At 50.5% G+C, this 26,776-nt stretch overlaps 5 protein-coding genes across 5 annotated transcripts; 4 read left to right on the top strand and 1 right to left on the bottom strand.

Annotated features, from left to right (window-relative positions):
• Positions 1 to 2,013: 2,013 nt before the first annotated feature.
• Positions 2,014 to 3,483, top strand: UCRPA7_4254 (hypothetical protein; the record flags this gene model as incomplete). Its single annotated transcript, XM_007916796.1, has 1 exon — positions 2,014 to 3,483. The coding sequence occupies one exon, from the start codon at positions 2,014 to 2,016 to the stop codon at positions 3,481 to 3,483; it is 1,470 nt and encodes a 489-aa protein (XP_007914987.1).
• Positions 3,484 to 6,851: 3,368 nt separating this feature from the next.
• UCRPA7_4253 (putative sodium p-type atpase protein) lies at positions 6,852 to 9,701 on the top strand (the record flags this gene model as incomplete). Its single annotated transcript, XM_007916798.1, has 4 exons — positions 6,852 to 6,880; positions 6,930 to 7,582; positions 7,634 to 8,622; positions 8,676 to 9,701. 4 exons carry the CDS (start codon positions 6,852 to 6,854, stop codon positions 9,699 to 9,701), a joined length of 2,697 nt encoding a protein of 898 aa, XP_007914989.1.
• Positions 9,702 to 14,515: 4,814 nt separating this feature from the next.
• On the top strand, positions 14,516 to 15,902 carry UCRPA7_4252 (putative urea active transporter protein; the record flags this gene model as incomplete). Its single annotated transcript, XM_007916746.1, has 5 exons — positions 14,516 to 14,577; positions 15,201 to 15,422; positions 15,477 to 15,522; positions 15,590 to 15,736; positions 15,789 to 15,902. The coding sequence occupies 5 exons, from the start codon at positions 14,516 to 14,518 to the stop codon at positions 15,900 to 15,902; spliced, it is 591 nt and encodes a 196-aa protein (XP_007914937.1).
• Positions 15,903 to 17,830: 1,928 nt separating this feature from the next.
• On the bottom strand, positions 17,831 to 19,102 carry UCRPA7_4251 (putative small nucleolar ribonucleoprotein complex component protein; the record flags this gene model as incomplete). The annotated part of the gene is made up of 1 exon (XM_007916756.1): positions 17,831 to 19,102. The coding sequence occupies one exon, from the start codon at positions 19,100 to 19,102 to the stop codon at positions 17,831 to 17,833; it is 1,272 nt and encodes a 423-aa protein (XP_007914947.1).
• Positions 19,103 to 21,874: 2,772 nt separating this feature from the next.
• On the top strand, positions 21,875 to 24,994 carry UCRPA7_4250 (putative transcription regulator protein; the record flags this gene model as incomplete). The annotated part of the gene is made up of 3 exons (XM_007916743.1): positions 21,875 to 21,987; positions 22,169 to 24,560; positions 24,623 to 24,994. The coding sequence occupies 3 exons, from the start codon at positions 21,875 to 21,877 to the stop codon at positions 24,992 to 24,994; spliced, it is 2,877 nt and encodes a 958-aa protein (XP_007914934.1).
• Between the last annotated feature and the right edge of the window lie 1,782 nt (positions 24,995 to 26,776).

Raw genomic sequence — 26,776 nt, 5'->3', positions numbered from 1 at the left:
ACAGCAGCAACAACAGCGAGCAGCAGCAGGAGATATCTGCCCCATCGGCAACTCCACCTACTCCATAACGCCATCCAAGAAGTCAAGATGGCTCCCCCCCCCCCTCGGCTGCACACGGGCCAGTGAGTAGTCTGGCCGGCCTTCCGCAGCCTCGGGACTGCGCAGTGTTGCGGCCAATACCACGGTGGCCCATCTCCCGTAGCTCTCACGCGGGGCCCACGGACGGGCATCCGCATGCCCGGGCTGGAGGAGTGCGAGTTCGTGTGTAGGGCATGGCGGCACCGAGCCGAGGGTATGGAAGCCAGCCTCGGAGCTACCTGACTATGCCACGGTACGGACTGACTGACGTTGAGATCGGTCGTTTGCTAGCATCGCTGACCTAACGATGGACTGTGGGTTTAGAACCTCAGAGGCATTGTTCGGGTCTGAGGGCTTGGAAAGTAGACAAACAGACAGACCGACGGACAGACAGCGTTTGAAGAAGTTAGAGAGAGGATGGGACTTGTACATGATGTATATGTACCGGTGATGTTGATTGACGACATGCATCGGACAATGACGGTGGGATGGATGCCGGGGTTACTTTACTCTACCGGAACCTCAACCTCAACAATGCTCCTTTGTGGTTTGATTATCGCCATCTCCAAGACTCTCCCGAGCAAGGCCAACTTCGGCAACATTCATTCATTCATTTCCCCTTCTGAGAGTCTCAATCTTCTTAACATGTTCCTCCTCACTTCTGACTTCTTACTCAGCTATTCACTAAGACAGCCATCTATCAAAGAGAAGTAAGGCATGAGAAAGGTCCGAGTCCTGCTGCATGTGCTTGGGAAGAGATGAGATCTGCCGTAGCACCTGGCCTGGAGATTCATGTTGGCGACGAGAAGACTCGCAGAGTATGGAAGTTCAGCAGCGGGCAGTCTCCGGCGAACAAGAGATGGAAAGAGTTGGGGTCGCAGAAGCCGCAGATCGAATAAATGGGATGTACCGTCGCAGCAGCGGAATGAAAGCGGCAAGCTTTGCCCTCTCACCTCGCTTGAGCTCTGAAGATCATCAGTGCCACATGTCATGACATGCAACTTGATAATTCATGGCGGGGTCATGGAAAAGGGTGCTGGAAAAGGGTGCACGTGCCCAAGGCAAGGCACGTGTCTATGCATATGAACTTCAGGCGCGATGAAAGATGAAAACAAACAACCACACGACAGACAAAGGTGATTATCTGTCGCACAAGAATGCTTCACACATCGTAACCATTCACAGTATTGCGTCTTTGCCGCCTTCTTTCTTTCTTTCCTCCCATCATGTTCCCACCTGATCGTACCGCTCAGAAGAGCAGGCCGATGCTAGGGGACATCACCAACCTCTTTAGTCTTAGAACTAAAAAGAGGCAGTGCTGGTTGTCTTTGGAAGAAGATGGTGACGACCACCAGAACAAGCAGAAACACCAAACACAGCAGAACAAGCGTAAGCACGAAGAGGAAAATTAAAGTGCAATGATGACCAGCCGGCTCACTGACAACCTTGATCTTAGGCACTGCTTTATTGGCCGTCAACAATGAAGGTGAAAAGCAAGACACCGTCTACAAGTCTGGAGCAGCTTCTTTCACAGCAGTCAACAGGAACATCAATACCGATGTCCTCGGCTCGGATTTAGATTTGGGGTTGGATCTGGGTATCGAAAGAAACAGCCAAAAAGCGTCATTGGCATCAAGGCCTCGCCATTGCCACCACAAAGATTGGAGCCAAGGCAGCCACGGAAACAGTAGCAATGAGCAGCAGCAGCTCTTAGAGAAGGAGGGAGTAGAATTCCGACGAGCCTTTTCTCCTACCTCTACTAATTCCCAACTTCCCCCTCCTTCTCCTTGTATCCTCCCCAACGACCACGACCCTTACGGTCACGGATCTCAGCTCTCAGAGTCTGCCACAACTCTCGAGCCAGACACTGATCCAGATCAGATACGCCGCCTCTGGGAGACTGTCTTCCTTTGCAACCGCCAGATCACAGCCAGCATGCCCGTCACCTCATATGACTCCGCCTCCATGGGGCCCAAACGAGCCCCTCAGCTTGTCCTTCAGGCACGCCCCAGACGCATATCGCTGCATAATATCTTCGGCGATGAAGTCGCCGACCGGGATCTCCTAAAGCCTCTCACTGACGATGCCGCCCCTCATCATATAAGCATCAGCGGAATCAGTGCCTTCCTGGTCGCTATCAAACGACCGTTGTCTCTGCCAGGCTTCGACACCCTGTATGAGCTTAACGACGCCGTTCAAAGCACCCTCTTCCGTGCTCCTGTCGCATCACTGATCTCGTCTGCCGACGACAAGTCATCTTCTACCACAACGGTGGTCTACGACAAGATACCGGCGGCGATCCGCATCCTCGGCGCAAACCCCGGCATTCAAGATGAGTCTACCAGCCTCTGGCGCCATTCTTCCCGGGCCGGTTCGCAGAATCGCCGCCGCAGCGGCGACATTGGCGTCGAAGGAGCCAAGACCACCACACCGCCCGCCCCTGGTGCTCATATCTCGTTCTGGCTGCTCATCGCCAATACCAACCTCCACCCGTCTATGACAGACATCATCTCCAAGACGACCGGCACATTCTACCAGAGTGCAACGACGCCATACCTCTCGGTCAACTACTGCATCCGCGAGCACTGCAGCCACCACACGACGGACGAGTGTAGTGGCGTTGCCGGACTGGCTAGGGCGGGCGAGGCCGGCCTGTACAACCGGTACCTGCTCCGTGAGGAGGTGGCGTATGTGCAGGAGCAGTTCGAGATCGAGACAGCCGACGTGGTGCACTTTGCGGTCGTGCTGGGCTGGAGGTCCTTCACGCTCTGGCGTTTCACGCCTAACTCGCCGACGGGAATCATCAGCCGTCGGTCTATCGAGAAGGCCTTGTCGCAGCCGTCGAGAAAGGGGAGCCGCCGGGAGGGTTTTGATTTCGATCGCGGCGCTGCTGCTGCTCATTCCGATACGGCAGGCAGGGAGAGTACTACGAGGGGCACCCAGGAGCACGACAAGAGACATGATGTCAAGAACAAGGATGAGACAAACACTGGCAAGGGAGATCAAAAGGGAGGTTCCTTAGACGCCGGGACATATTCTCGCGCCGACGCCGGCACCGCCTCTCTTGTGGCGAAGACTGCGAATCCCATGGCAATGCCTGCGACGAGCCAAGGTATGTTTTCGATGGGTTCCAGACTGCGACAGAAACAAGTCGAGTCTGAAGGCAAACCCAGAGCTGAAGCCAGTGACACAGCGCACCGCCAGGAGCGCCAGCAGAAATACCACGACAAGAGACTCCACGGCCTGGGCTGGGACGGATGCACTATGTCGTATCTGCTGGGCGGGCGCACGACGATACGGGCCGACGTCACCGAGCTCGCACGCTTCATCAACGCCATCCACGCATGGGGCGAGGGCCGCCACGCCGCGGGGGTCGTGGAGGATGTGGTCGCGTTGTACTCTTAGTGAAGACGATAATGATCGATCGGACGGGAACATGTATGATGGAGAACATGACCGCACGAAATGGCTGCGCAGATGGATAGACGTATACTAGCGGCGTATGCTTGTGCCCTTTGTCTGTAGACGGACATAGAACTGGAGAATCGCTCCCGGACTGGACTGGACTGGACTGTGCTCATCTTGGCCGACATAAGACCAGGTAGATGTTTAGATTAGCTCAACGAAGACAGATGAGATTGCATAAACGCACAAATGTGTCAAGAATCACTGGTACCGATCCCGGTGACAGCACAGTATTGGGCCCCGTGATATGATTACTGTTGTTCGAGCTGCAAATGCTTGCTCATAAGACGGAACAACAGCCCGTCGGGATAACGATGACGAATAGTCATCCAGATGCTGAAGTGCTCCATCCAACCACGGTATTGTGGCATCAATTCCCAGGTTCTGATACTCGCTTCTATGATGAGCACCTGCTGCTAAAAGTCCCTTCGTCGCTGCCTGATCGTGAAATGTAAAACAGCTGTAAAGTTTGCTGTCAATGTCCATACGAGCTGCCCAGAGACGGGAATTTCTGTCTTGTCGTTTTCTAGATCCCGCCAGAATCAAGGTGAGCAGCAGGAAACGGAACGAGTTTAGCAGATCGTAGGCTAAGATTCACTCGCGCTTCCTATGAATTGAAATTGGCTGCTGTTCAATTGTGCTAATTTTAGTGCTCTGACGGACTGTGAGAATGGCGAGCATTGTCTGTCAATCTGTCAACGCCAGCCACAATTTTAGGACTCGAGCTCTTAAATGCTGTTGTTTCCCTGTACATCAGCAGCGCTTAACAGATATCTCCAGGAACAGCCATCGGGTTTTCATCCCCGACATCGATGAGAAGCACCCATACTCATTCAGCTCGCGGGGATGGTGCTTAATGAGCGAATGAGCAATAACATTGTACAACAGCCTTGGGGAAAAGACATGATGTAAAAGCTGCATGCCCTCGATAAATTGAGTCGGTTTCTGGATGAACACGATTCAGAAGGCCCTTCGACCGTGACTGAAGGATAACGGGAGACTACTGTGAGGCTGGCTTGACTTCATTATCTTGGGACTTGTAACATCGAATAATACCAGCGGTCAACATTCGACTTCCGCCGTCCAGATAACTGGTTTACATTCACTTCTTCGATAGTCTTCAATGAGGCCCTTTACATTTACCTGATTTTACGGATTCCATCAGAGTTCCCATGCTCTCCCGAGCTTTGGAACCGCTAGCATCCGTGCACCAGAGCAGACGATGCAATCTCAAAGCGCTGATCACTTGGCCGGTCCGCCTCCATTTTGGCGCCATGCCTCTCGGAACAATAGACTTCCATTATTGTCATCATCTTCTTTCCACTCTTTCGCATCTTATTGGCCGTTGCGCCTATCCCGGATCGATGTCTAGATTGGTGCGTAGCAATACATGCCTTCGCCACGGCCTAACTGGCTGGCGGCACGCCTCTCCAGTGAATATCAATTTAGGGAACAGAGCACGCATTATCACGGCAAGTATCAAAGCAGATTACTCTCTCCTGTCCACTCCACGGTTCACAATTTAAAAAACTTTAAGAAAAGCTATAAAAAAAGTAAGACTTAGCCACTATAAGCTACTGTATTTATAGTGGCCATATTGAGCATATGCTCAGCATAAGCATCTCTACCCCCTGCGACTAAAATAATTAGTCATTATGATTACACTAGTGACACTGTCCTATGGATGGATGCCCTTTCACCCAACCTACCATTTTATCAACAGAACAGATCGCCAGTAGAACAGACTGCAGCACGCCTTCATGCACGTCTTCAATGCATTACCATTTTATGCTAATAAGAGTGCTTGACGTCTGGATATCAGCTATTCATAGGTCACGAAGACTATCTATCGCCTATATTTATACATCTAGTATTTGCCTGTTGGAGTGGCATTCAAGTGATTCGCAGCGTCGATAGGTGTTTTATTATCTTTGATAAAGAGAGAATTGATATAGTTGACCTGTGTTGATCACGGTGTCTTGTGCTCCACCTTCGTTTGCTGCTTTGTTGCTTGGGATATGGAGGAAGACGACATGCCAAGCGCTTGTTAGTGACAGAACTATCTGCAAAGAGTTAGATCATAGACATCATCAACTCTGTAGTTGTTATTTGTTGGCACTGGCACATAAAAATTGGGTCCGGTCGCCACTCGGTGACCCAACCAGGTTCTGGCGCTCCGCATGGTCAGCGTAGACGACCCACATGCGGCGACCGGGTTCAACAACACCGATCAACCATCACTGCTCCGAAATCCTGGAAAAATGACTTTACTGATTAGACGACAAATGGATAATACGATTGGGCCTATATCTCTTTTTAAACATCTTCATTGTGCCAATTCTTATTTGACTTTGATTGGAGTCGACTGCGATGACGCAAGCTTCATGGTCCCACTACCATAAAGTCGCCAAGTCCGTAGCCAAGGGGCCAAGACAGACTACCAAGATGCCCATCCGCATGTTGTGGTTTCTGACGGTTGTTCGGCAAAGGCGAAGGTCTTGGTCAACCTATACTAAGTTCCCAAGGTCCGTACATCGTTCGAGGCTCCAGTGAAAATTCAACCCTTCTTATCTTCCAGTGACGCATACCTTGTCTTCGCGTCTGAACTCCACTACTATAAGGCTACCTACTTGCCTGCCCAGATCTCACACTTCTTCTCTGTCCACACTTTGTATTTTCCAAGAGCAACACACGTCTTGGAATCTTTGTACAACTCAGACTCCGTCAAGCGATCCACCTCCGACTCAAATATCGAATAGCCATGCGTAAGCAAAAGGAAAAGGGCAAAGAAGTTGATCGCCATGTCACCGGGCAATCTAACGAGCCCATGTCGCGTCCGGCTCATGCTTTGACCAGCGCTCAGGTCATCGACGAGCTCGGTGCCGACACTCTTGGTGGATTGTCTACTATTGAAGCAAAAGGCCGCCTCGAAAAGTTTGGCAGCAATGATCTCGGTGAGGCTGAGGGTATTCAGCCCATCAAAATTGTCATTGCCCAAGTGGCGAATGCCATGACCTTGGTATAAGCACGCATGCAACTGATTCATTTCTTCTGCGCTCACGTGGAGATAGGTGCTCATCTTGGCTATGTCTGTGAGCTATGGAATAGGCTCATACATTGAGGGTGGGGTCGTCACTGCGGTGATTCTCCTCAATGTTATTGTGGGCTTCTTCCAGGAATATTCGGCAGAAAAGACAATGGATTCGCTACGGTCTCTCAGCTCTCCTACTGCCGCAGTGGTTCGTGGAGGCGAAGCTATGGTCGTTCCTTCGGGAGAAATTGTTCCCGGCGACCTAGTCGAGATGAAAATGGGCGACACAATACCTGCCGATGTTAGGTAAGTTGCGGTTAGCGGCAATTTAGCAGTCGTGCTGACCCCAATTAAGGTTGATCGAGGTTAAAAACTTTGAAACGGATGAAGCCCTCCTTACTGGAGAGTCCCTCCCTGTTCGTAAAGTCACTGATGCCGTGTTTCCGGACGATACAGGTCCAGGAGACCGCCTCAACATCGCCTATAGCAGCTCAACTGTGACCAAGGGACGTGCCAAAGGCGTTGTGTTCGCAACTGGAGCATTCACCGAGATTGGTGCCATCGCAGTCGCACTTCATGCCAAGGAGTCCAAAGTACGTCCCGTCAAACGAAAACCAGATGGGCACGCTGGTCCCCACCGCTACCTCGAGGCATACACGCTCACCCTCTCCGATGCAATTGGTCGTTTCTTAGGTGTGAACGTGGGTACGCCGCTTCAGCGCAAGTTGAGCAAACTGGCTATACTGTTGTTTGGTATTGCGATTGTGTGTGCCATTGTTGTTCTCGGATCAAACAAATTTGACTCCAGACAAGAAGTTGTTATCTACGCAGTCGCTACCGGCCTATCCATGATACCAGCCTCGTTGGTGGTCGTTCTCACCATCACGATGGCGGCTGGAACGAAGCGCATGGTGCAACGAAATGTGATTGTGAGAAACTTGAAGTCACTCGAAGCTCTCGGGGCAGTGACCGATATCTGCAGCGATAAAACCGGCACTTTGACTCAAGGTAAAATGATTGCTCGTGGAGTATGGATACCGGGTTTGGGTACATATACAGTCGGCAATGCCACCAGAGCGACCGATCCAACAAATGGCGAACTTCGATTTGACAGCCGCATGCCCAAGAACATTAACTTCAATCAAAGCAAAGAAGGCTCAGAGACACAGGACACTCCTGTGGGTGCTACAGAGTTACTTAGTGGAAGCAACTACCTTCTGCAAAACTTCCTCAACGTGGCAGCCCTAGCAAATTTAGCCACCGTTCATGAGAAGGATGGTCAGTGGTTTGCAAGGGGTGATCCGACGGAAATTGCGATACAAGTCTTCTCAACGCGTTTTTCGTGGAACCGTCTTGACTTAACCCAAGGCGATAGTTCCCAATGGATTGACGTTGCTGAGCTGCCTTTTGACAGCGACGTGAAGCGCATGAGCGTCATCATGAAGAACAAGAGCACAGAGGATCATTTCGTCTTCACTAAAGGGGCCGTCGAGCGCGTCATTCAAGACTGCAAATATTATTGCCTACAGGATGAAGAGAATCTGGAAGTTGCCATGACAGAGGACTTTCGCCGAGAGATCCTGAACAATATGGAAGCGTTTGCAGCTCTCGGTTTACGAGTTCTCTGTCTGGCAAGCCGGAAGTATAATGATGAGCTTCCGCGCGATCAGGAAATTGACCGGAGATTGATTGAAGTAGATCTTACCTTTCGCGGGCTCATTGGCTTATATGACCCTCCCCGGCCAGAATCAGCTGCAGCCGTTCGACAGTGTCACGATGCCGGTATTTCGGTTCACATGCTCACAGGTGACCATCCGGAAACCGCAAAGGCTATCGCCATCGAAGTTGGAATTCTGCCTCCTCATATTGAACGTGTCAGTCGAGAAATTGCCGATATCATGGTCATGACTGCGTCACAGTTCGATTCCCTAGATGATGATCAGGTGGACGCATTGCCCGTCTTACCGCTTGTGATTGCCCGATGTGCTCCAAGCACCAAAGTTCGGATGATTGAGGCTTTGCACCGAAGGAACAAGTTTTGTGCCATGGTATGTATCCAGTTTGGAAGCTTGTTGGCCATAACTAATGTTATGTTCGATAGACTGGCGATGGTGTGAACGATTCGCCTTCCTTGCGCAGAGCTGACGTAGGAATAGCCATGGGACAGTCAGGCTCTGACGTTGCTAAGGATGCTTCAGATATTGTGCTCACAGATGACAATTTTGCATCTATTGTTGCAGCAATCGAAGAAGGCCGCCGCATTTTCGATAACATCCAAAAGTTTGTTCTTCACGTTCTTGCTGAGAATATCGCCCAAGCAGGAACTCTCCTTGTCGGACTTGCTTTCAAAGATGATAGAGGTCTATCTGTGTTCCCACTAGCACCGGTTGAAATAGTTTGGATTATCATGATCACTTCTGGTATGCCGGATATGGGTCTTGGGTTCGAACGTGCGGTTCCGGATATCATGTCGCGACCACCACAAAGCCTCAAGACCGGCATCTTCACAATGGAGTTCCTAGTTGATATGGTCGTCTATGGCTTGTGGATTACAGCTCTGTGTCTCGCGAGTTTCTCACTAGTTGTGTTCGGTTTCGGAAATGGCGATCTTGGAAACAGCTGCAACGAGGCATACTCCGAGTCTTGTGACGTTGTCTTTCGCGCTCGAGCCACAACTTTCGCGTGTCTCACCTGGTTCGCCTTGTTCCTGGCTTGGGAAATGATTGATATGCGACGATCTTTCTTCCGCATGCAGCCCGGCTCCAAGAAGTATCTCACTCAATGGATGTTTGATGTTTGGCGGAACAAATTTCTATTCTGGGCTGTCATTATCGGCTTCATCACTTTGTTCCCTGCACTGTATATTCCAGTGGTCAATGTCAAAGTTTTCAAGCACGTTGGCATTAGCTGGGAGTGGGCAATTGTCTTCATTGCGGCGACCTTGTTCTTCTTGGGAGTTGAAACATGGAAGTTCGGCAAGAGAGTTTTCTTCAGGCATCGATCGAAGAAGCAACTCGGCCATGTTTGGAAGGACATGGATATTGAGCAACGAGCATTTGCGGACTATCTATCTGGTAAAGAGGATCTTCAGAATAACTCTGTAGCAGAGTTCCAGAAACAAGATTGACTACGAAGGGGCGGGAAGCCCCGAAGTTCACAAGTTTCGATGTGCGAGATCGAAGCTGACGGGATCTCGCATGGCAAATCACATACCTACAAGTATCCAGGTTTTAAGAGACATGATCCATACATAGTCACTGAGAATGGGTCACAGATTGGTAAAAGTGGCTGGTGTACTTTCAACAAGATAACACTAAGGTGCAAAGGAGAGCATGAGTCTCTTCATACAGATGGACGAGCGAGCATAGGAGCAGACTTTCAACACAAGGGTCACTCATTTTCATTCATTCTAATTTTCATTTCTATTTACTACTGGGATCTATCCCGTTTGCATAGCCACAAGATTATAGCTATTCATAGCAACAGAGCAAGATTCTCAAAGCTGTTTGCTACTACGGCGGAGAAGGAGTACATTCGTACCGTACCAACAGAACAGGTACTGGGTACTGGTATCAACAGTCACCAGTGTATATGTGATTTAAACTCCATTCCAGATCAAGGTGCAGTGCTACACCTGTCTTCTATAGGTAAAAAACGTATCAAACATGCGTTTCTGCTGTCCAGGAGTAAACTCGTAGGTGCTGATAGCCGAGACAGTTAGCTCATGGCTCTTCAGAACGGACATTGGAATTTGCATGCATCAATTGCAAGATACGAGGAAGAACTAACCAGTTATCGTCAGTATACCCCATGAAATTGTGAATGGGATCGAGGCCTGGATTATTCGGACAGCTGTCTGATCCCGTAGGGCATCCAAAGACTTGATCGCCCTGTGCCGGAGTGTCATCGACAAAATCGCCGGGCTGAGAGCAACCACCAGCAAACGTATGGTTGAGCCCGAACCAATGCCCTGTTTCATGGACTGCAATGTGACCCATATTCCAATCTTCAAATCCACCTTGTTCGACTGTGAACCCCGGCATTGTCATGGCGCTAATCTGGCACGAGTCCAAGCCAAACGTCTCGTCATCACCTTCCGCAATAATTGTAGGCCAGTTACAGTACCCTGTAGCACCTGGAGAGTATTTGCTGAAGAAGTACAGATTCAACGCGTCATAGCCGCCCTTGCGTGTACTCCTCAGGTACTCGTTTCTTTCTTCTTCGTAGTAAACCCAGCCTTTGTCAGCGCCTTCATATACGAGAAAAGCGCTGCCAGTCCGATTATCGACGAGGCGCTCTGTCGAATTCAACACAAGCTCAATCTTATACTTGGCGAATGAATCGTGAAGGATGTTCCATTGAGCCCCTACAATCTCGTCGGTGATCAGATCCTTGTCTTCTTCCGTGCTTGCGATGTGAAAATTCACATCCACAGTAATGTTGCTAGGAAGGTTTTGTCGGCGGTTAGGCTCATCGAGACGGACAAACAGTGGAATGGCCGCATCTTGCAGAGAAGCTTCGTCGGAAACTAAGCATCCTCTAGTTTGAGGAATTGCTGTATCTAAACTCCACACTGCCCCGGCTACAGTCGCTAGAAATGCCAGCCTGACAATCATTGAAAGTCGTCTTTTGCCTTTAGATGCAAAGAAGTTGATTTTGAATATAATACGGATCGTCGAAACGGCCACTTTAAGTACTCATAAGCATGGACTAGTCAGTCTTGTGATTATCCACATTTCTCGTATTGCCGGCATTGCATCCTGTTTCGATTTCGGGCTACTACCTTCCTACCCAGGCAGGCGGCGACATATTGACGACACACAGACCACCTTCACTAATGCTCTCTTCAATAGACAAACGAGCATCGCTAAAGCTATCCAGTTCTTATTTAAACAGGTAGGTACCATGGTTAGTATCTGCAGAATCCTGAGATAAGTAGGGGTCTTAGTAGATATACAGCTCGCTAGTGGGAAACGTATGTATTATTTATCCGTTGCACGCCATCTGTACTTGCTTCCTGGATGATCTTCCCTTAGCCTCGGCCCACGACCATCTTGAAAATAATTCTCTCTCGTTGTAGAAGCCGCATAATCATCCCAGAAAACGCCTCGGGCTCTGAGCTCCGGTAATAACCATTTTATAATGTCCTCAAAGTCTCCAGGGCTAACAGCATACGAGATATTGAATCCGTCAATGGTTGACTCGTCAATCCAATTTTGCAAGAAGTCTGCGACTGTCTTCGGAGAACCTATCGCTCTAGGATGGGGACCGCCCAATGCAAGTTCCTGTGCAATTCGTCTTTTTGTCCACTTCACTCCTTCTGTGCCAGGCACTGTTGCTGTCCAGGACGTGATCATGCTCTGAATCCCGGCAAGCCCTGAGAACTTGAAGTCTTCGTCGTCACTCCATTTATCAAGGTCGGTCCCGGTCCAGCCGCCGAAGAGCGCTAATGTTCCTTCGGTATCCGCATAAGATAGATAGTCGTTGTATTTTGCTTGTGCCTTTTCATCAGTCTCGTCAACAATTACTAGAATTCCAGCAATCAGTTTGATCGTTGATACATCGCGACCCTGGGAAACCGCCAGCTGCCGAATATCAGTTGCTGACTTCCTTACTGCCTCTGGAGTCATGCCAGGAATGAACATGCACTCGGCGTGCTTTGTGGCGAAACCTTTCCCGGCAGTGCTGGCACCGGCTTGGAAGATGAACGGGGTTCGTTGAATACTCGGCTCTGTAGTCAAAGGCCCAGCGGACTTAAAATACTTTCTGTACAGAATGTCTGCTTTAGCACCCTCTACAACACATGCACGAGGGATCTAGAAACTGGTGCCATTGCGCTTACCCCTCATGGTGAATGTGTCGAACCCGACCCGGCACGGTATACTGCTTACCATCCTTTACGACAGCGTCGTCTCGCCATGAGCTCTCCCATAGCTTATATGTGAGTGTGATGAATTCTTCCGCGATTTGATAACGCTCATCATGTACGACCTCTTTGTCTAGTCCGAGATTCTTTGCTGCGGTCTCCAGGTGACTCGTCACGACGTTCCAAGCAACGCGACCTTTTGTTAAATGATCCAATGTGGCGTATCGCCTAGCGAGTAAAAATGGATTCTCATACGTCGTAGATGCCGTAACTCCGAAGGACAGATGCTTGGTTACTGCTGCCATAGCCGTTACAGGCAATCTAATCCAACTTCAGCAAATTTCATTTCCATATAGATAGCAGGACTCATATCATATGCGCTTACATAGGGTCGGTGATGGGGAATTGCGCGGCAGATGGAAGGCTCGGGTCAATATTTCCAGGTCCCTTGTAGACGCCGTAGTGACTCAAAACATCAGCAATAAAAAGACCATGGAACTTTCCCTCTTCCAAAATTCTTGCCAGATCAGTCCAGTATTCTATGTCAGTATATTGTGAGACACGATTACGCGGGTGCCTCCATAGCCCTAGAGACGTAGCTGTCAATGGCCATACATCCTTTCATTATAGAAATTCTCGCCTCACCAGGTGACAAATGACTAGGGGTGCTCATAGCAAAAGCATTTAAAATCCATTGTTTGCGGGCTGGGGGATTTGAAGTCATTTTGGCTAACTGGCTTGGGTCACAGGTCGCGAAGCTAACTTGGCCAACTGGAAATTTTGAAAAGTAGGATATGCTCTTACACAAATATGTTTGGAAAACAGACGGCGGCCCCTTAACACACGCACAATTGATGAATATGTTTGAGCTCTTTTCTGCTAATCCAGAATGTGACGTTAATTGCGGAGATAGATCGGGCTAATGCTACGGCTTGGTACGCTCGCGTCATTTAGTGCTGGATAACACCATTGCGCGATGAGATATAGTGAATCCTTCACAGTTTAGAGTGGATTCATGTTATGGAATATATCCTCCAAATGAATGAAAGATAGGTCCAAGGCTATCGGTGGCTATTCAACATAATATTGTTCCCTAAAAACCGATGAGTCAAAGCAAAAGATGGCACTCAGACTGAATTAATATTGTGCTAGATGCGTTGTAGGATCTCAATTTCCTTATTCGGCAGCGCTTGTCGTGGTATTGAGAAGTGTCAGCACAGATACCGTAGCCTTGCATTCTCTTAATTCCGAATCTAGTGGCCGACCGTTGAAGGAGTACCTGTGACAGATGAAACTAACATGCAGGATTCATGCCTACGCACACGCACAACCTTACTCCTCCGCCGGGGTAATAAATGTTAATTGTTGAAGGGTGAGGATACTCAATGTCAAGAGTTGCAATACTCATCAAGTTCTCGAATATTCTGTTTATTACCATAGGTCTATCAACTTCTACAAAGGTAGTAAACCCTTGTTGAGGAGGTAGTGGCACCCTTGCCGAACTAACATTTATTACCCTGGCGGAGGAGTAGTGCCGCGTTATCTTCCAACAGACTCACATTGTTCACAGAGAGCTGATTAGATGTGGAGCTCTCGGCAAATCACGACATGACCTAAAGTGTCTGATACCTACATCCGCCATATGTTGCTCCATAGCCTCTAATACCATATCAATGCCGATCTATCAAAGACCTTACTACTTTAGAACCAAAGCAAGGACAATATATTATATGCACTCACTATACTCCGTCTTAGCCGTGCATAAGTGGCCCCATCAATCCTCCTTCGCAATCAGACCCTGCAAAGGTGTGCTCAATGGAAGTTAGGGTTTGCACAATCAATGAAGATCAAGAAAAGTATATCTATTTACATCTCAATCAATTAGAAATGCTCTTTTCCACACGAACATCATACACGAACATCTTGGTACTCAGATAGCAGCAAATGGCTGATCAACCCCTACCTCCTTTGCCCCAAGGAGCTGGGTATGGAGTTGTGGTTGGACTGGGCGTCGCATTCGCTCTAGGTAAGAAGCCTGCCTAAGAACCTCCTTATCCCGCTAATCGTTAGCAGGTATGATATGGGTCACAAGGGCGATGAAGAAGACTCTCAACGAGGACAACCACTCGACGGAGACGTATGTACTAATAAACAAGATAATTATCCCAGGCAGGCAGCTGATATTATTGAAGATTTATGGTTGCTAACCGAACCGTGGGAACCGGCTTGACAGCAGCAGCCGTTGTCTCGTCCTGGCTTTACAGTACGGCGCTTCTCGGTGCCTCCCTACTAACGTACAAGTATGGTTTAGCACTTGGTGTCTGGTGGGGTGCATCAGCGAGTACAATGGTCTGCTTTTTGTCTCTCATTTCTATCGAAGCCAAACGTCGAGCGCCTCATGCCCACACCCTCCTTGAGTTGATCAAGGTTCGCTATGGAAGCTTGACCCATAAGCTATGGATCTTCCTCTGTCTTGTAAACAACATCTTGGTCTTTTCTGGGATGCTCCTTGGCGCAAGCACAGCCGTGACTTCTTTGACTGGGATGTCTGTTATAGCCAGCACTTATCTTCTACCTGTAAGCCGTGCCTCGCGTCTCCCATAATTTCCAGGTGTCCAATTTTGGTAGATGCTATGCTATCATCATGTGGAACATCAAACGTGATCGGTCATGGTCAACTGAGCGACGTTTCAAGAGTCATTTACTGAAATCATTGCCGCAGCTTGGTGTAGCGATATACACATACTTTGGGGGACTTAGAGCGACATTCCTCACGGACTACGTGCACACGTTTATCATCATGATTATATTAGCGTGGCTCACCATCAAGGTGATTGTTGTTAAGGAGATCGGTTCGATTGGGGCTCTATATGATGCCGTCATCGCTGCAGACAAGGAGAATCCGGTTGCTGGAAATTACGAGGGCTCCCATTTGACTATGAGAAGCGAAGGATGCCTGTACTTCGGTATTCTTCATGTCATGTTAGTGGGCAGAAACGACGTTGTTTCTTGACGACACAGCTAAGATTGTGGCAGATCTAACTTCGGCGCGGTAATTATGGACACCGGGTTCTGGCAAAAAGTAGGCCGAGAATCTCCAAATCAGAGTCCCTGCAAAGAAAGCGGTTAACGTGTTTTGCTTTATACAGGGGTTCTCGGCCGATGTTGCAGCTGCTGTTCCTGGATATGTGCTTGGGGGCGTCGCTTCATTCTCAGTACCATGGACGGTTGGCACTATCGTCGGTCTTGCTGGTCTTGCGCTGGAGAGGACGCCTGCATTCCCCATCTACCCAAGGGTAAGAGCAAACGACTGCCATTGGAATAGACTGGATCTAATCGAGCACACAGTTGATGACTGCGGAAGAGGTCGATGCAGGATTGGTACTTCCTTATGTCACACAAGCAGTGGCAGGCAAAGCTGGGGCTGGCGCTCTCCTTCTAACAATCTTCATGGTCAGTTAAATCAACACTTGTATGATGAAACTGTCTGCTGGATACCCTAACTGTCAACTAGGCCTGCACTTCGATCGCTTCAGCTCAAATGATTGCGACCAGCTCTATTATTTCTTTCGATATCTACGGCACCTACATCAACAAGAATGCGACTGACAAGGAGCTGATCAGGTGGTCGCACATTGGAGTCGTTGTTACTGCTCTTTTCATTTCCACACTCGCAACTGCTTTCCATGAAGGCGGAGTTAACATGACCTGGCTCCTGTACATGATTGGTAATGTCATCAATCCCGGTGTATTCCCAACATGCTTTGCCCTCTTTTGGAAGAGGCAGACTAAGCTTGCCGCCATTGTCTCGCCCATAGTCGGGATGATATGTGGCTTATCGGTGTGGTTATCCACTGCATACGGATATTACGGCGAGATATCTATAACATCTACTGGGTCCACAATGCCCTGTCTGTTTGGCTGTGTCACGTCATTCTTCGTTCCCCTTCCGCTCACAATCATTATATCTCTTGCGAAGCCCTCTGCTTTCGACTGGGCTGTATTTAACCAGATAAAGAGCGTCAAATCCAAACATGGGAGAACAGCGCAGCAAGAAGAAACCGAGGAGCAGTGGTTTACGCCTGAGCGTCTACGGTACATGAAGAGGATGAGCCGATGGGCGGCTTTTTGGTCCGTTTTCACCCTTCTCGGCCACGTTCTCTTGTGGCCACTTCCGATGTACGGGGCGAAGATAGTATTTTCGAAGCCGGTAAGTTTGGAATATCGAAACTCTCAGCCTTAGCAACTCGATTGGCTAACTCCTGGTGAAAGCTTTTTACGGCTTGGATTGTCGTGTCACTGATATATCTGTGGTTCACTCTTGTGGTTGCAAACTTCTATCCTTTATTCGATGGTGGTCTCGCACAAATATGGCAGGTCATAAGAGGAAATAAAGAGGTTGATGCCGCCGGTCAAGCTCAAAACGTCTCGGGTGTGGCTTATGAGTCAGAATCAACGCGTGAAGAGCCAGAGAAGGGAGGATTGAAAACTAATACAAGTAGCACCTAGGGCTCGACCTTTGTACTACGACCGATTGGTGGCGCATCGATGTAAGACATCGCTGAGCAATGGAGGGTTATACATTCGCGGGACGTGGCCTTAATCACTACAACATCTGATTTGACTTCGCTTTACTCGTCGGGGTCTTGTTCCGCGCATAGAATGCGAGATGAGCTAAACGTTTGTTTGTTAGATCGGGAGGGCCATCCCGCGTGGGATAAAGCAATTCGACGGGGTTTCTTGATCAAGACATATCGTGAGAATAGGCGATTTGGATATGAGTTCTGACAGTAAGGTAAAACCCAAAAGATTACTTCTTGCTCTCAATAGCGACTTGAAGTTGAATACAAACCATCCACTGCCGTTCTCTCTTAAGTGCACGGGGTAAATCAAGTCCTATCAGTAAATGTTAATTACCACCTATGACAAGTGATCATAGTCAGCATACTTTGATATTTCACAGCTAAATTAATTGTTCAAGTTTCGTGTATAGCCCCCGCCCCCTGGCATTTGGGAATCAAAAAGAGTCATGTTCTTCCAAAATGATTAGCTCAAATAGCAAAGAATCGCGGTTAAATTGTGGTACAACTCGAACTCGCATCTATCGTGTCTTTGTAGAGTCGAAGAAAGTTGTTATGCCGGGACTAGTTTATATTAGAGTTTATTGCTCTCCTTCATGATCTCAGGTTTCTTCAACAATCTCATGATGCTGTGACTACTCTTCTACCATGCTTCCCTGGAACCACCGATGCATTTTAAATATACTACACAGCATTGATGATTCAATGAAATCACGTCTAGTCCAAAAGAGCACATCAGAACGGCAGTACAACAGCCGCATTCTTCTATCGACATATCTAGTTGGACATGCATTTATAATTAGTCGTGGTTCATCTGCGCTTCGAAAACGCGGCCGCTGCCTTCTTCTGCACCTTGGCCGGAGGTGCTGCAGCCTCTGGTTCGCTCTCGTCCTCCTCCCCTGACTCTTCCACATCGTCGTGGTCGACCTCATCCTCGTCCAGCGACTCCTCTGCCAGGTCTAGATCGACATCCATGTCGTCCTCGTCCTCATCCTCCGAGTCATCTTCCGAGTTAGCACCAGCGCCGTTCACGGCAGGGAATTCATCATCTTCGAAATCTCTCCTGCCCGAGAAGATGCCGTTTGTCCGATTTGCGTCGTCCTCCTCACCTTCCACGTAGATGACGCCATCCTCATCATCCTCGTCTAAGTCGTCTTCGTCGCTGTCGATGGCTCCACGGCCATGTGACCGGCGTGTCCTATTAGTCCGACGTAGCGTCATTTGTGCCTCCAGCATGTCCAGCTTTCCCTTGAGCGCGAGAAGGCTTGTGAGCCCCCTTGACCGCTCCTCCAGGACCCTGTTCAGCTCGCTAAGCCGCTTCTGGATATCGGGCTGGGAAGCCAGCGCTCCGCCATGGGCTACAAGCGTCCACTGCACCCAGCTCATTAACGTGTGTGCTCGTCCCGGCCTCCTGTGCATGCGCGAGGCGAGCTTGGTGAGTAGAACTCCTGCTAGGTTCGAATCGAGTCGCTGGATGGTGCTGCGGACGGTATTGAGATCGGTGGTGTGCAGACAGGACTCTAGTAGGTCTATGTCGTCCGTCCGCAGAGCCTGGGAGAGAACGGTACCAAGAGAGGCTAGGGATGGTGGTGCAAGTGATTTCGGCGTAGCAATCGTCAGTGCGCCGCTGGCGACAGGAGTATGGGACGACACATCGACCGTTTGGGATGTGACATCTATCGTCTCGTGATTGCGAATGAGATCGCCAAACGTGGGTGCAGAAGGCTCCTCGTCTGAGTCTTCGGCCTGTGAGGGGTCAAGCATGTCGACATCACGGCTTTTGGGTATCGACCTCGCCGTGTCGTCGGGGGTGGGCTGCTGCGTCCGTTGTGAGAGGTGTTTTGGCTGTGCGGCCTTCGCAGACGTCTTCTCCCCCTCGGCGTCTGATAAGTCATCGTAGTCGCTCTCTGAATCGCTCGATATTTCTATCGTCTCGGCAGTGCCTGGTGATGCGGTCTGGAGAGCATCTGAAAGAGCCACCGTCGTCCTGGTCTCGTCTATCCTTGTTCTGGAAGGGGTCTTCGCGCTCTGTTTCACTGCCGGCGCCGCCAGTTTTATCGGCGTCTTTCTTTTGGAGGACATTCTGAATAATCAGAGGTGCCAGGTAGGCACGAGGGACAGTTGGTGGATTCGGGTAGAGAGCAGTTTGCCGCCAGAGCATAAGACCAATTGATCCGCGATGTTGCCTTGAATTCTCAAGCTACCATTATTGGTGTTGACAGATTGGTGAGGAATACAGGGTTCAGTGTTGTGTTTGCTGCCCGCAGTGAACAAGTTTGGGTTGGTATGGACTTTTCCTTGACGGACGTTCACCTCTGGAACTTTTTTTTAGAGTACTAACCTCTCCCAATTTTTTTTTGCTGGCGCTCCCCACGCCAACTCTCTATCAGAGATGGCCCGTGCTGATAAGATGGGTCTCGTGATATGTCATGGGACTGTCCAAGTATTACGTTATCAGATCATATGACCCTGCATGTGACTCATGCAAACTCAGTCAACCTGGACTTGCCTTTGCCTTTCGATGTAACCTCATTCCCGGAAAGTCTGGAAAATTGTGGCTGTGCCCATGGCATCCCCAGGCTTGTGATACAGTCGCATCCCGTGCAGTCTATTGGCTCGGGACGCCAACCTGCAGCCTAAATATCTTTGCGCAAACGGTATGATTGGACACGAGATGTTCCAGGTCTAGGTTGCACCAGACAGACTTCCAGCTTGCTCCTGCTGTTGCTTTCGGTGCCAGTGTCTTTCTGTCACTCACTCTTGTTGACTACCTGCCTACCTACTCTGCCACGATGAATTTACGATTGTGTATGATTGGGCTGCAACTTCCATTTTGGGGACCTGCCAGGGTCACTTCCACTCGCACTGCTCGGTGTTCAAAAGTCAGTCGCTCCTCCCCTGATCCTGACTCCCTTGTCCATGGCTGTCTCACAAGAGATCCACTTCCTTCTATTTGGTTGGACAGTAATTAGATTCATGCAGCCGTAATCCCTGCTAGCGGCGTGCCTCTTCTGAGCGAACCGTGAATGAAAAGCTCGGACAGACACGGCTTGAGGTCACGCTACAAATAAGGAGTCGCCCCGATATCAGAAATTTGGGTAATTTTTTTTCGTGGAAGTGCAACTTGAATGTTTGCGCCTCAGGCATTACCTCATCTCACCCAAAGTCAGTCGCGTACCAGGGTCGGGTCGCATCGCATTGCATCGCGACGCGACTGCCATACGCAGAGAGGTGAACGGCAGGGTCCCCAATTGAATTAAGCTTTGGCCAGGTCAAATTCGCTCAACACCAACACAAGCTCTGTGTACAGCACTTCAGGCAGATACCTACATCGCCTTCAAAGCCTAGTCTGGGTCGACTCGAGAACATTGATTGCCTCACCGTCTCCCGCTTGACGCAGCTAGTTGGTGTCGTGGTTGTAGAACACCGAGGTACCATAAACCATTTCCGTTATTCGTTTGCTCGTTTCTACCAGCCGTGTTTGTCAATCTCGTTCCGTCCTTTATCGGGCCTCTTGCTCCTACGAGGCTTTTGCTGAGTCACGCAATCCTTGTTTTCACTTGAATCGCCCCCGAGTCTCTTTCATTGCCATCATGGCCCTCATGTGCTCCGTCTTGTGTGTGTGTCATAGATGTATTGATGAGAAGTGGATGCAATGCAATACTAGTGCGGGAGTTGAGAATGATGCTGTTGTGCAAGGCCCTTGTCGCTGCTTCATTGAGATGCCATGCAAAGTTGCTGCAATGATACTCGCACTTATCTGTCCTACCTATCTTGGTCAAGAAGAAGAACAAGGTCACGGGTTCGAGGTTGTTCATGTGGCAGCACGGCGAGAAGAAGCCAGCAAGTCTATAAGAGCAAAAGAAAAAGAAAAAGTAGAAGAAAAAAAAGAAGAAGCTGGGACCACCCCTGTCGCAGATCGCGCACTGGCCACCATCGCCCCCCTGCACCGTCCAGAGTCTGCCCAACCAAAAGCGGCGATAAGGCGCTGATAAACGGAGGCCCAGAAAGCTCTGGGCTCGAATAAATACCTCCGGACTGCCGACCGGGACTGACACATGCGCTTTCAATCAGAAAATTTGGGAAGGAAGACGTACCCAACGAATCCGACCAACCACAGCGCGTCGCATCCGGATTCTGCCACCTGCAACCGCCGATCGCGCCTTTCCAGCCCTTGACCGCAAAACCTGGAAAATCCCAGCCACCGAATTTCCGAGGGAAAGGTGAAGGCACGCTAAACTCAAAGCGAGCAGCAACGCACCTACCTCTAGCGCAAGCTAATCACTCGTCGAAGGAAAGGGAAGGCTCCACCCGCAAGCAGCAGCAAATTTCGGCACGAGGCTGGCCTTTCTCTCTTTCTCCAACTCAAATTCTCACACCTTTCGCGTCTTTCCCCCCAAACTATTTATTTTAATTCTCAGCCTTCTTTTATTTTCTTCCCACCCACCGCCCTGCCCACCTGCCGCGCCGCCGCTTTCGTGCGATTCGATTCGAGCTCACCTCCACCCGAGCTTCTGATTCGCCCCCCGCCCACTAGGCCTACCTCACCTACCTTCACTACTGGAGAGGCGATCCATCCCCCATTCATCCATCCACACACACTCGCCTTCCAACCATCATCATCAACCACTCCCGCCACTCATCGTCGTTTGCGCCATCCCGCCATCCCGCCATCACGCCGCGCGCATTTTTGCGAGAGAGATCGCATATCGCAGCTTCGAGCCGCATCTTGCTGTTTTCTCCTCCTGCAACTCGAATTAATTCGTCGTATCGCGCGCGCATCACCCACCCGTAAACTTCATTGATGTCGCATCACATCATCTAGATCTGCGCGCCTTCCCTTCCCCTTCCCGAATGGCAGTTATGACGTCGCATCAACCCGACGGCGATGCCGTTCTGCTCGACCAGAAATCCGAGTCACTCAAGATGACTGCTTCAGTGGGCGACGAGCCCAATGGTGTCAACGGGTGAGTCGCGTCCCCGCTATCTTGCCTATCATTTCCTGAGTCTTGCGCGCCGCGTTTTATTATGTGCTGTTTGTTTGTACTTTTGCGCAAGGCGTTAACGCACGCCGAGCGCTATCGCGCTTCTCGATTATCTTGTGCACCTGTAAACTTTGACCTCCGCCATGCTGACGTTATTGTGTAGACACGTCTCCCCCGTCGAGATACACCCTGAGACTACCTCCGAGCCAGAGCTCAATACTAAGAGCGCTTTGGCGCCGCAATCACCGAAGCCCAAGGACGAAGTTCCTGAGTCCAACGAGACCGTAACTCAAAACAATGACGCGTTTGCCGCGAACCAGACAGTTTCCGTAGAGCAGGCCGAGGAGCCCGAGAAGAAAGACAGCGCGCTGGCTGAAGACTTGCCCAAAGAGGCGGAGAAAGTTGCGGAGCCTGTGACAGATCAGCCTAAGGACACCGAGATGACGGATGCGCCGAAGCCTGCGGAGGAGGCTGTGCCGCTTGTTGAGAAGGCTGAAGAGGCTCCTGTAGCTGCGGCACCGGAGCCCGTACAGCCCTCAGAGATTGTCGAGCCCACCACTGAGGAGGCTCCTAAGGCGGCAGTCGAAGAGGAGGTGATAACGCAGCCCGAGACTAGTGATGATGTCAAGATGACGGATGCACAACCCGAGGTCGACGTGTCGCCAGGTGCCGAGAATCTCGAGAATACACAGACTTCAACCGTGGAAGAGACGTCCGTTGCTGCTTCAGCCGACATTACTTCTGAGCCCATCAGCGTATCACAGTTGAACATTGATACTCAGGACGATCCGACCAGCATCACTGCGAACACCAGTATGACTGATGCGCCATCTCAACCATCTGTCAAGGTTGCCCGAGAACGCGAGGATGATGTAGCGGACGAACCGGCTGCCAAACGTGCCCGGACTTTGGATGCGGATGATGTGGTGCAGGATACTGTCAAGGTGATGACTGGCCCCATACCTCAGCCCATGGACGTCGATCAACCTGCCGGGGACTTGGTCCCTTTAACGGTAAATGGTGAGCCCAGACGTCTGAATGACCCCGCACTCGACAACAACCCCATTACTGGCTTCATGAATCGCGAGATTCGCAGAGTGTTGGGCGGCATCAAGAAGACAAAGGCTGGCGGCCAATTCAAGCTGTCTGTCCAGGTCATGTGGCCAGCTTTGTGGGAAAGCTACATCGAGAGGATTAAGAACCCGATCGACATCGGCTCCATTGAGCACAAACTCCGCCAGGACGATTACAAAACCCTGGGTGCGTTCAAGAACGACGTGCGCCTCATCTCTGAGAACTCCGTCACCTTCAACGGCAATGATCATAACGTGACCGCGTCCGCGAATCTCGTTGTTCGGCAGATCTTCGAGAGGCTAGGTGATGTTCCTGCTGAGCAACCAGCGAAGCCCGAGGCCAAGGAGGCCAAGAACATTCCCACCCGTCATGCCGAGCCTCGCGCCGCTGCTCCACCTCGTCGTGAGTCTCGTGGTGCCGCAACTTCGCCCACAGAGAAGGTTTCCGACTCGCCAGTCTTCGCCGTCCCTCCTTCTGGCGTTCCCATCATCCGTCGTGATTCGACAAAGAATGATGGCGACCGACCGAAACGACCAATTCACCCACCGAAGAGCAAGGACCTAGGCTTCCAAGCCAAAAACCTCAAGAAGAAGAAACTTCAGCCGGACTTCAAGTTCTGCGACGACGTTCTTACCGAGATCAAGAAGCAGAAGTACTATATGTGGAACCAGTACTTCCTGGAGCCTGTGGATCCCGTTGCTCTCAACATTCCCAATTACCACAAGGTGATAAAGCAGCCGATGGACTTGCAGACTATCACAGAAAAACTTCATAGCGGAGAGTACGAGTCGCCAAAGGCCTTCGAAGGGGATTTCAATCTGATGTTGAAGAACTGCTTCAAGTTCAACCCCGAGGGTCATCTTGTGCATTCTGCAGGCATTGAACTGGAGAAGCTCTTCAAGGAGAAGTGGGCCGAGAAGGATGCTTGGATGGCCAAGCATGCTCCAGCTGCCTCCGCCCCTGCCGCATCGGGTGCAAGTCCTCATGGCAAGGATGACTCGGACGACGAAGCCGATGCCAGTGACGTAGAGCCCGAGGACGAACCCGTGTCAACCCAGGCTTTGGACACTCTCACTGCTAGGCTGCATGAGGAGCAGAAGAAGCTGGATGATGCCTTGCAGGCATCGAAGCTCGATCCCACTTTCATCAGTCTGCAGCAGTCCATGATTCAAATGATCCAGAACCAGATAGTGACGGAGAAAATTAAGCTGCAAGAGCAGACGAATAACAAGAAGCCTGCGGCGAAGCCTAAAGCCTCCAAGAGCAAGAAGGCAGCTGGCGGCGCCACCAGTGGCGCGTCGAAGAAGGCCGCGGCCACCGCAACAGCTGCCAAGAAGAGTGGAGGAAGCGCGAAGAAACCGCCCAAGACCAGGAAGCTGGATGTTGACGAGCGGGAGATCGTGTCTCTGGGCATTGGAAATCTGGATGGTCCCGCGCTTGATCAGGCTATTGACATAATCAGGAAGGACACCAACATTCCGGTAAGTTTAATGCTTCCCATCGCTGCAGTTTCCGGTGAGTGGCGACTAATGATGCTCTTCAGGACAATGATGAAGCTGAACTTGAGCTCGATATGGAGCAACTCAGCGAGCCTGTGCTACTGAAACTCTTCGACATAGTGATGAAGGCCTTTCCTCAATACAAGGATGAGCTTAAGAAGAAGCGGGAGCAAAGAAAGGCAGAGGAGCACCCCAATCGATCGGCGCTGCCAAAGTCGTCCAAGCCGAAGAAGAACAAGCCCATGGGCAAGCAGGAGCAGGAGCGCAAGCTTGAGCAGCTCCGAGAGTTGAAGGCACAGTACGCTCGAAACGGAAGCGGAAGCCAGGAGCCTCTGCCTTCGGTCGAGAATGGTGGCCATGAGGCTAGTGATCACCACCATGAAAGCGACGAGGATTCTTCCTCTGAGGAAGAGTAGACCGCCTCCCGACTTCTCTCATTAAGGTCGGTCAGCGACATCGTCGCATAATTTGTGGCCTCGACCTGCTGACGAACGATCTTTCCCGGTTGTGGCAATTCTTTTGCCAAGTACGTTGTCTGAATATCTTGCAGCAAAGTCTGCGTGTCTGAGTCAATCATGCGAGTGCCTCTCACTGGCCTTAGCTTAATACTGGCTGCCAGCTTCATCATTCATTTCTCTGGAAGCACTGCCACGTCTGCTCTGCCTTCATTCTCCAGGCAAGAATGAAGTCTTCGGGCTTCGAGCTTATGCTGGAGCTTGATGTAGGCTCTTGTTTGGAGTGATGGTGCTCCCGGACGCCACAGTGCAGTGCTACCGGAGGAGCCGACCCCCAACAGCCCGTCTCTTTCTTATTCGTGTAGATTTATTGTGTTGTATATTACTTTACACCGTGCTCTTCCCCCCCGCCCAACAGCAAGGCGGAGAAAGGGGGTGTCCTATTCCCGAGAACAAAAGGGGCGAGACTGGAACGCATTGAAACGGAAATCGGGTCGGCAAAAGCTTCTTCTTGCTTGCATTTCGTTGCTGTGCCGGCGGAGTTGCGCGCGCGTGCGTCCACGTCTGCGTGCGTGGCTTCGCGTTGATTATAGGAGGGGACTTCAGTGATGATGGACTGGTCGGAAAGGGCTAGCAAATAGCAGGCAGAGATCGGTAGATGATGCCTTGTGGGAGTAGATGTCAGAGGAAATATCAAGTAATTCCTCTTACTCGCGTGTGTCCTCGCGTCGTGCTCGTGATTGTCATGTGTCCTGGCTGATGTTGTGTGATTTGGCGGCATCTCCCTGTTCGAGCCGGTATCTCGGCGGGTGTGGTGGCGTATGGGGTGGCTCATGACGGCCTGTCTTGAGCCTCGAGCTTCACAGCCTCAGCCGGTTCGAGGCGAAATGACCTGTGTCTCCTCCCTATTAGCCACCAGACGTTCTTCGTGCTGAAGTGAGATGAATGAATGCCTGCCTGCCTTGCAAACGTGATTCCTCGACCATGAGCCCATCCTGACTGATTCGCACGCAACTCAGTGGAGAGAGCTGTCGCAAACCTTGATAGCTCTCGATATCGCAGAGGGGCTGCAGCTGGTTCCGCCATGCTATCATGGTCGAGTTGGGTACGGCGTCAGTCGCTCAACTCGTGAGAGATGAGAAGTCCCGTGTTCTCTCCATTATCCTCGGTATTGGCAGGTGGGCAGGCGATGTAAGCTGGTTGGGGATGGCTGTCGTCGTATGCGATGCGATGCGATGCGATGCGCCCAGCTGAGCTGAGCTGAGCTGAGCTGAGCTACGCCACTTAAGCCTAGAAAGGGTGCCCTCTTTGGTTGTGTGTCGGGGTTGAAAGCAGCAAGTGATATGAAGTAGATGGCGTCGTCGCACATCATGTCGTGAAGGTGAGCCCAGCACTGCGCAGATGGTGGTGGGTGTAATGGGGTGATTTTCTGGGCTGAGTGGGGGATGAGATGAAGTGAGGCGAATGCGCTGGCTGCTGCATAAGGCAGTAAGTAGGTAGTACCTAGTAGTAGGTAGTAGGTGTGGATTGTGGGGGAAAATCAACAACGACGACGACGAATGGGGCAAAACAGGTTCAAGTTTGCGCGCGCTTGGTCAATGAACCAAGAAAGGATGGTGGCACGCACGTGGCTTTTCAAGCAAGTGAAAAGGGCAAACTGATCTTCTCAATCATGCGTGCAAACTCTCTCCTCTGCTGTATGTACCTAGGTAACGTTAGGTGGTGAAGTCAGGACAATGTTGC

The sequence above is a fragment of the Phaeoacremonium minimum genome, assembly GCF_000392275.1.
Source record: "Phaeoacremonium minimum UCRPA7 unplaced genomic scaffold PA7_03_scaffold_330, whole genome shotgun sequence".
NCBI classification, from domain to species: domain Eukaryota; kingdom Fungi; phylum Ascomycota; class Sordariomycetes; order Togniniales; family Togniniaceae; genus Phaeoacremonium; species Phaeoacremonium minimum.
The sequence above is the reverse complement of the archived record's forward strand: the minus strand, read 5'-3'. Positions and strand labels throughout refer to the sequence as shown.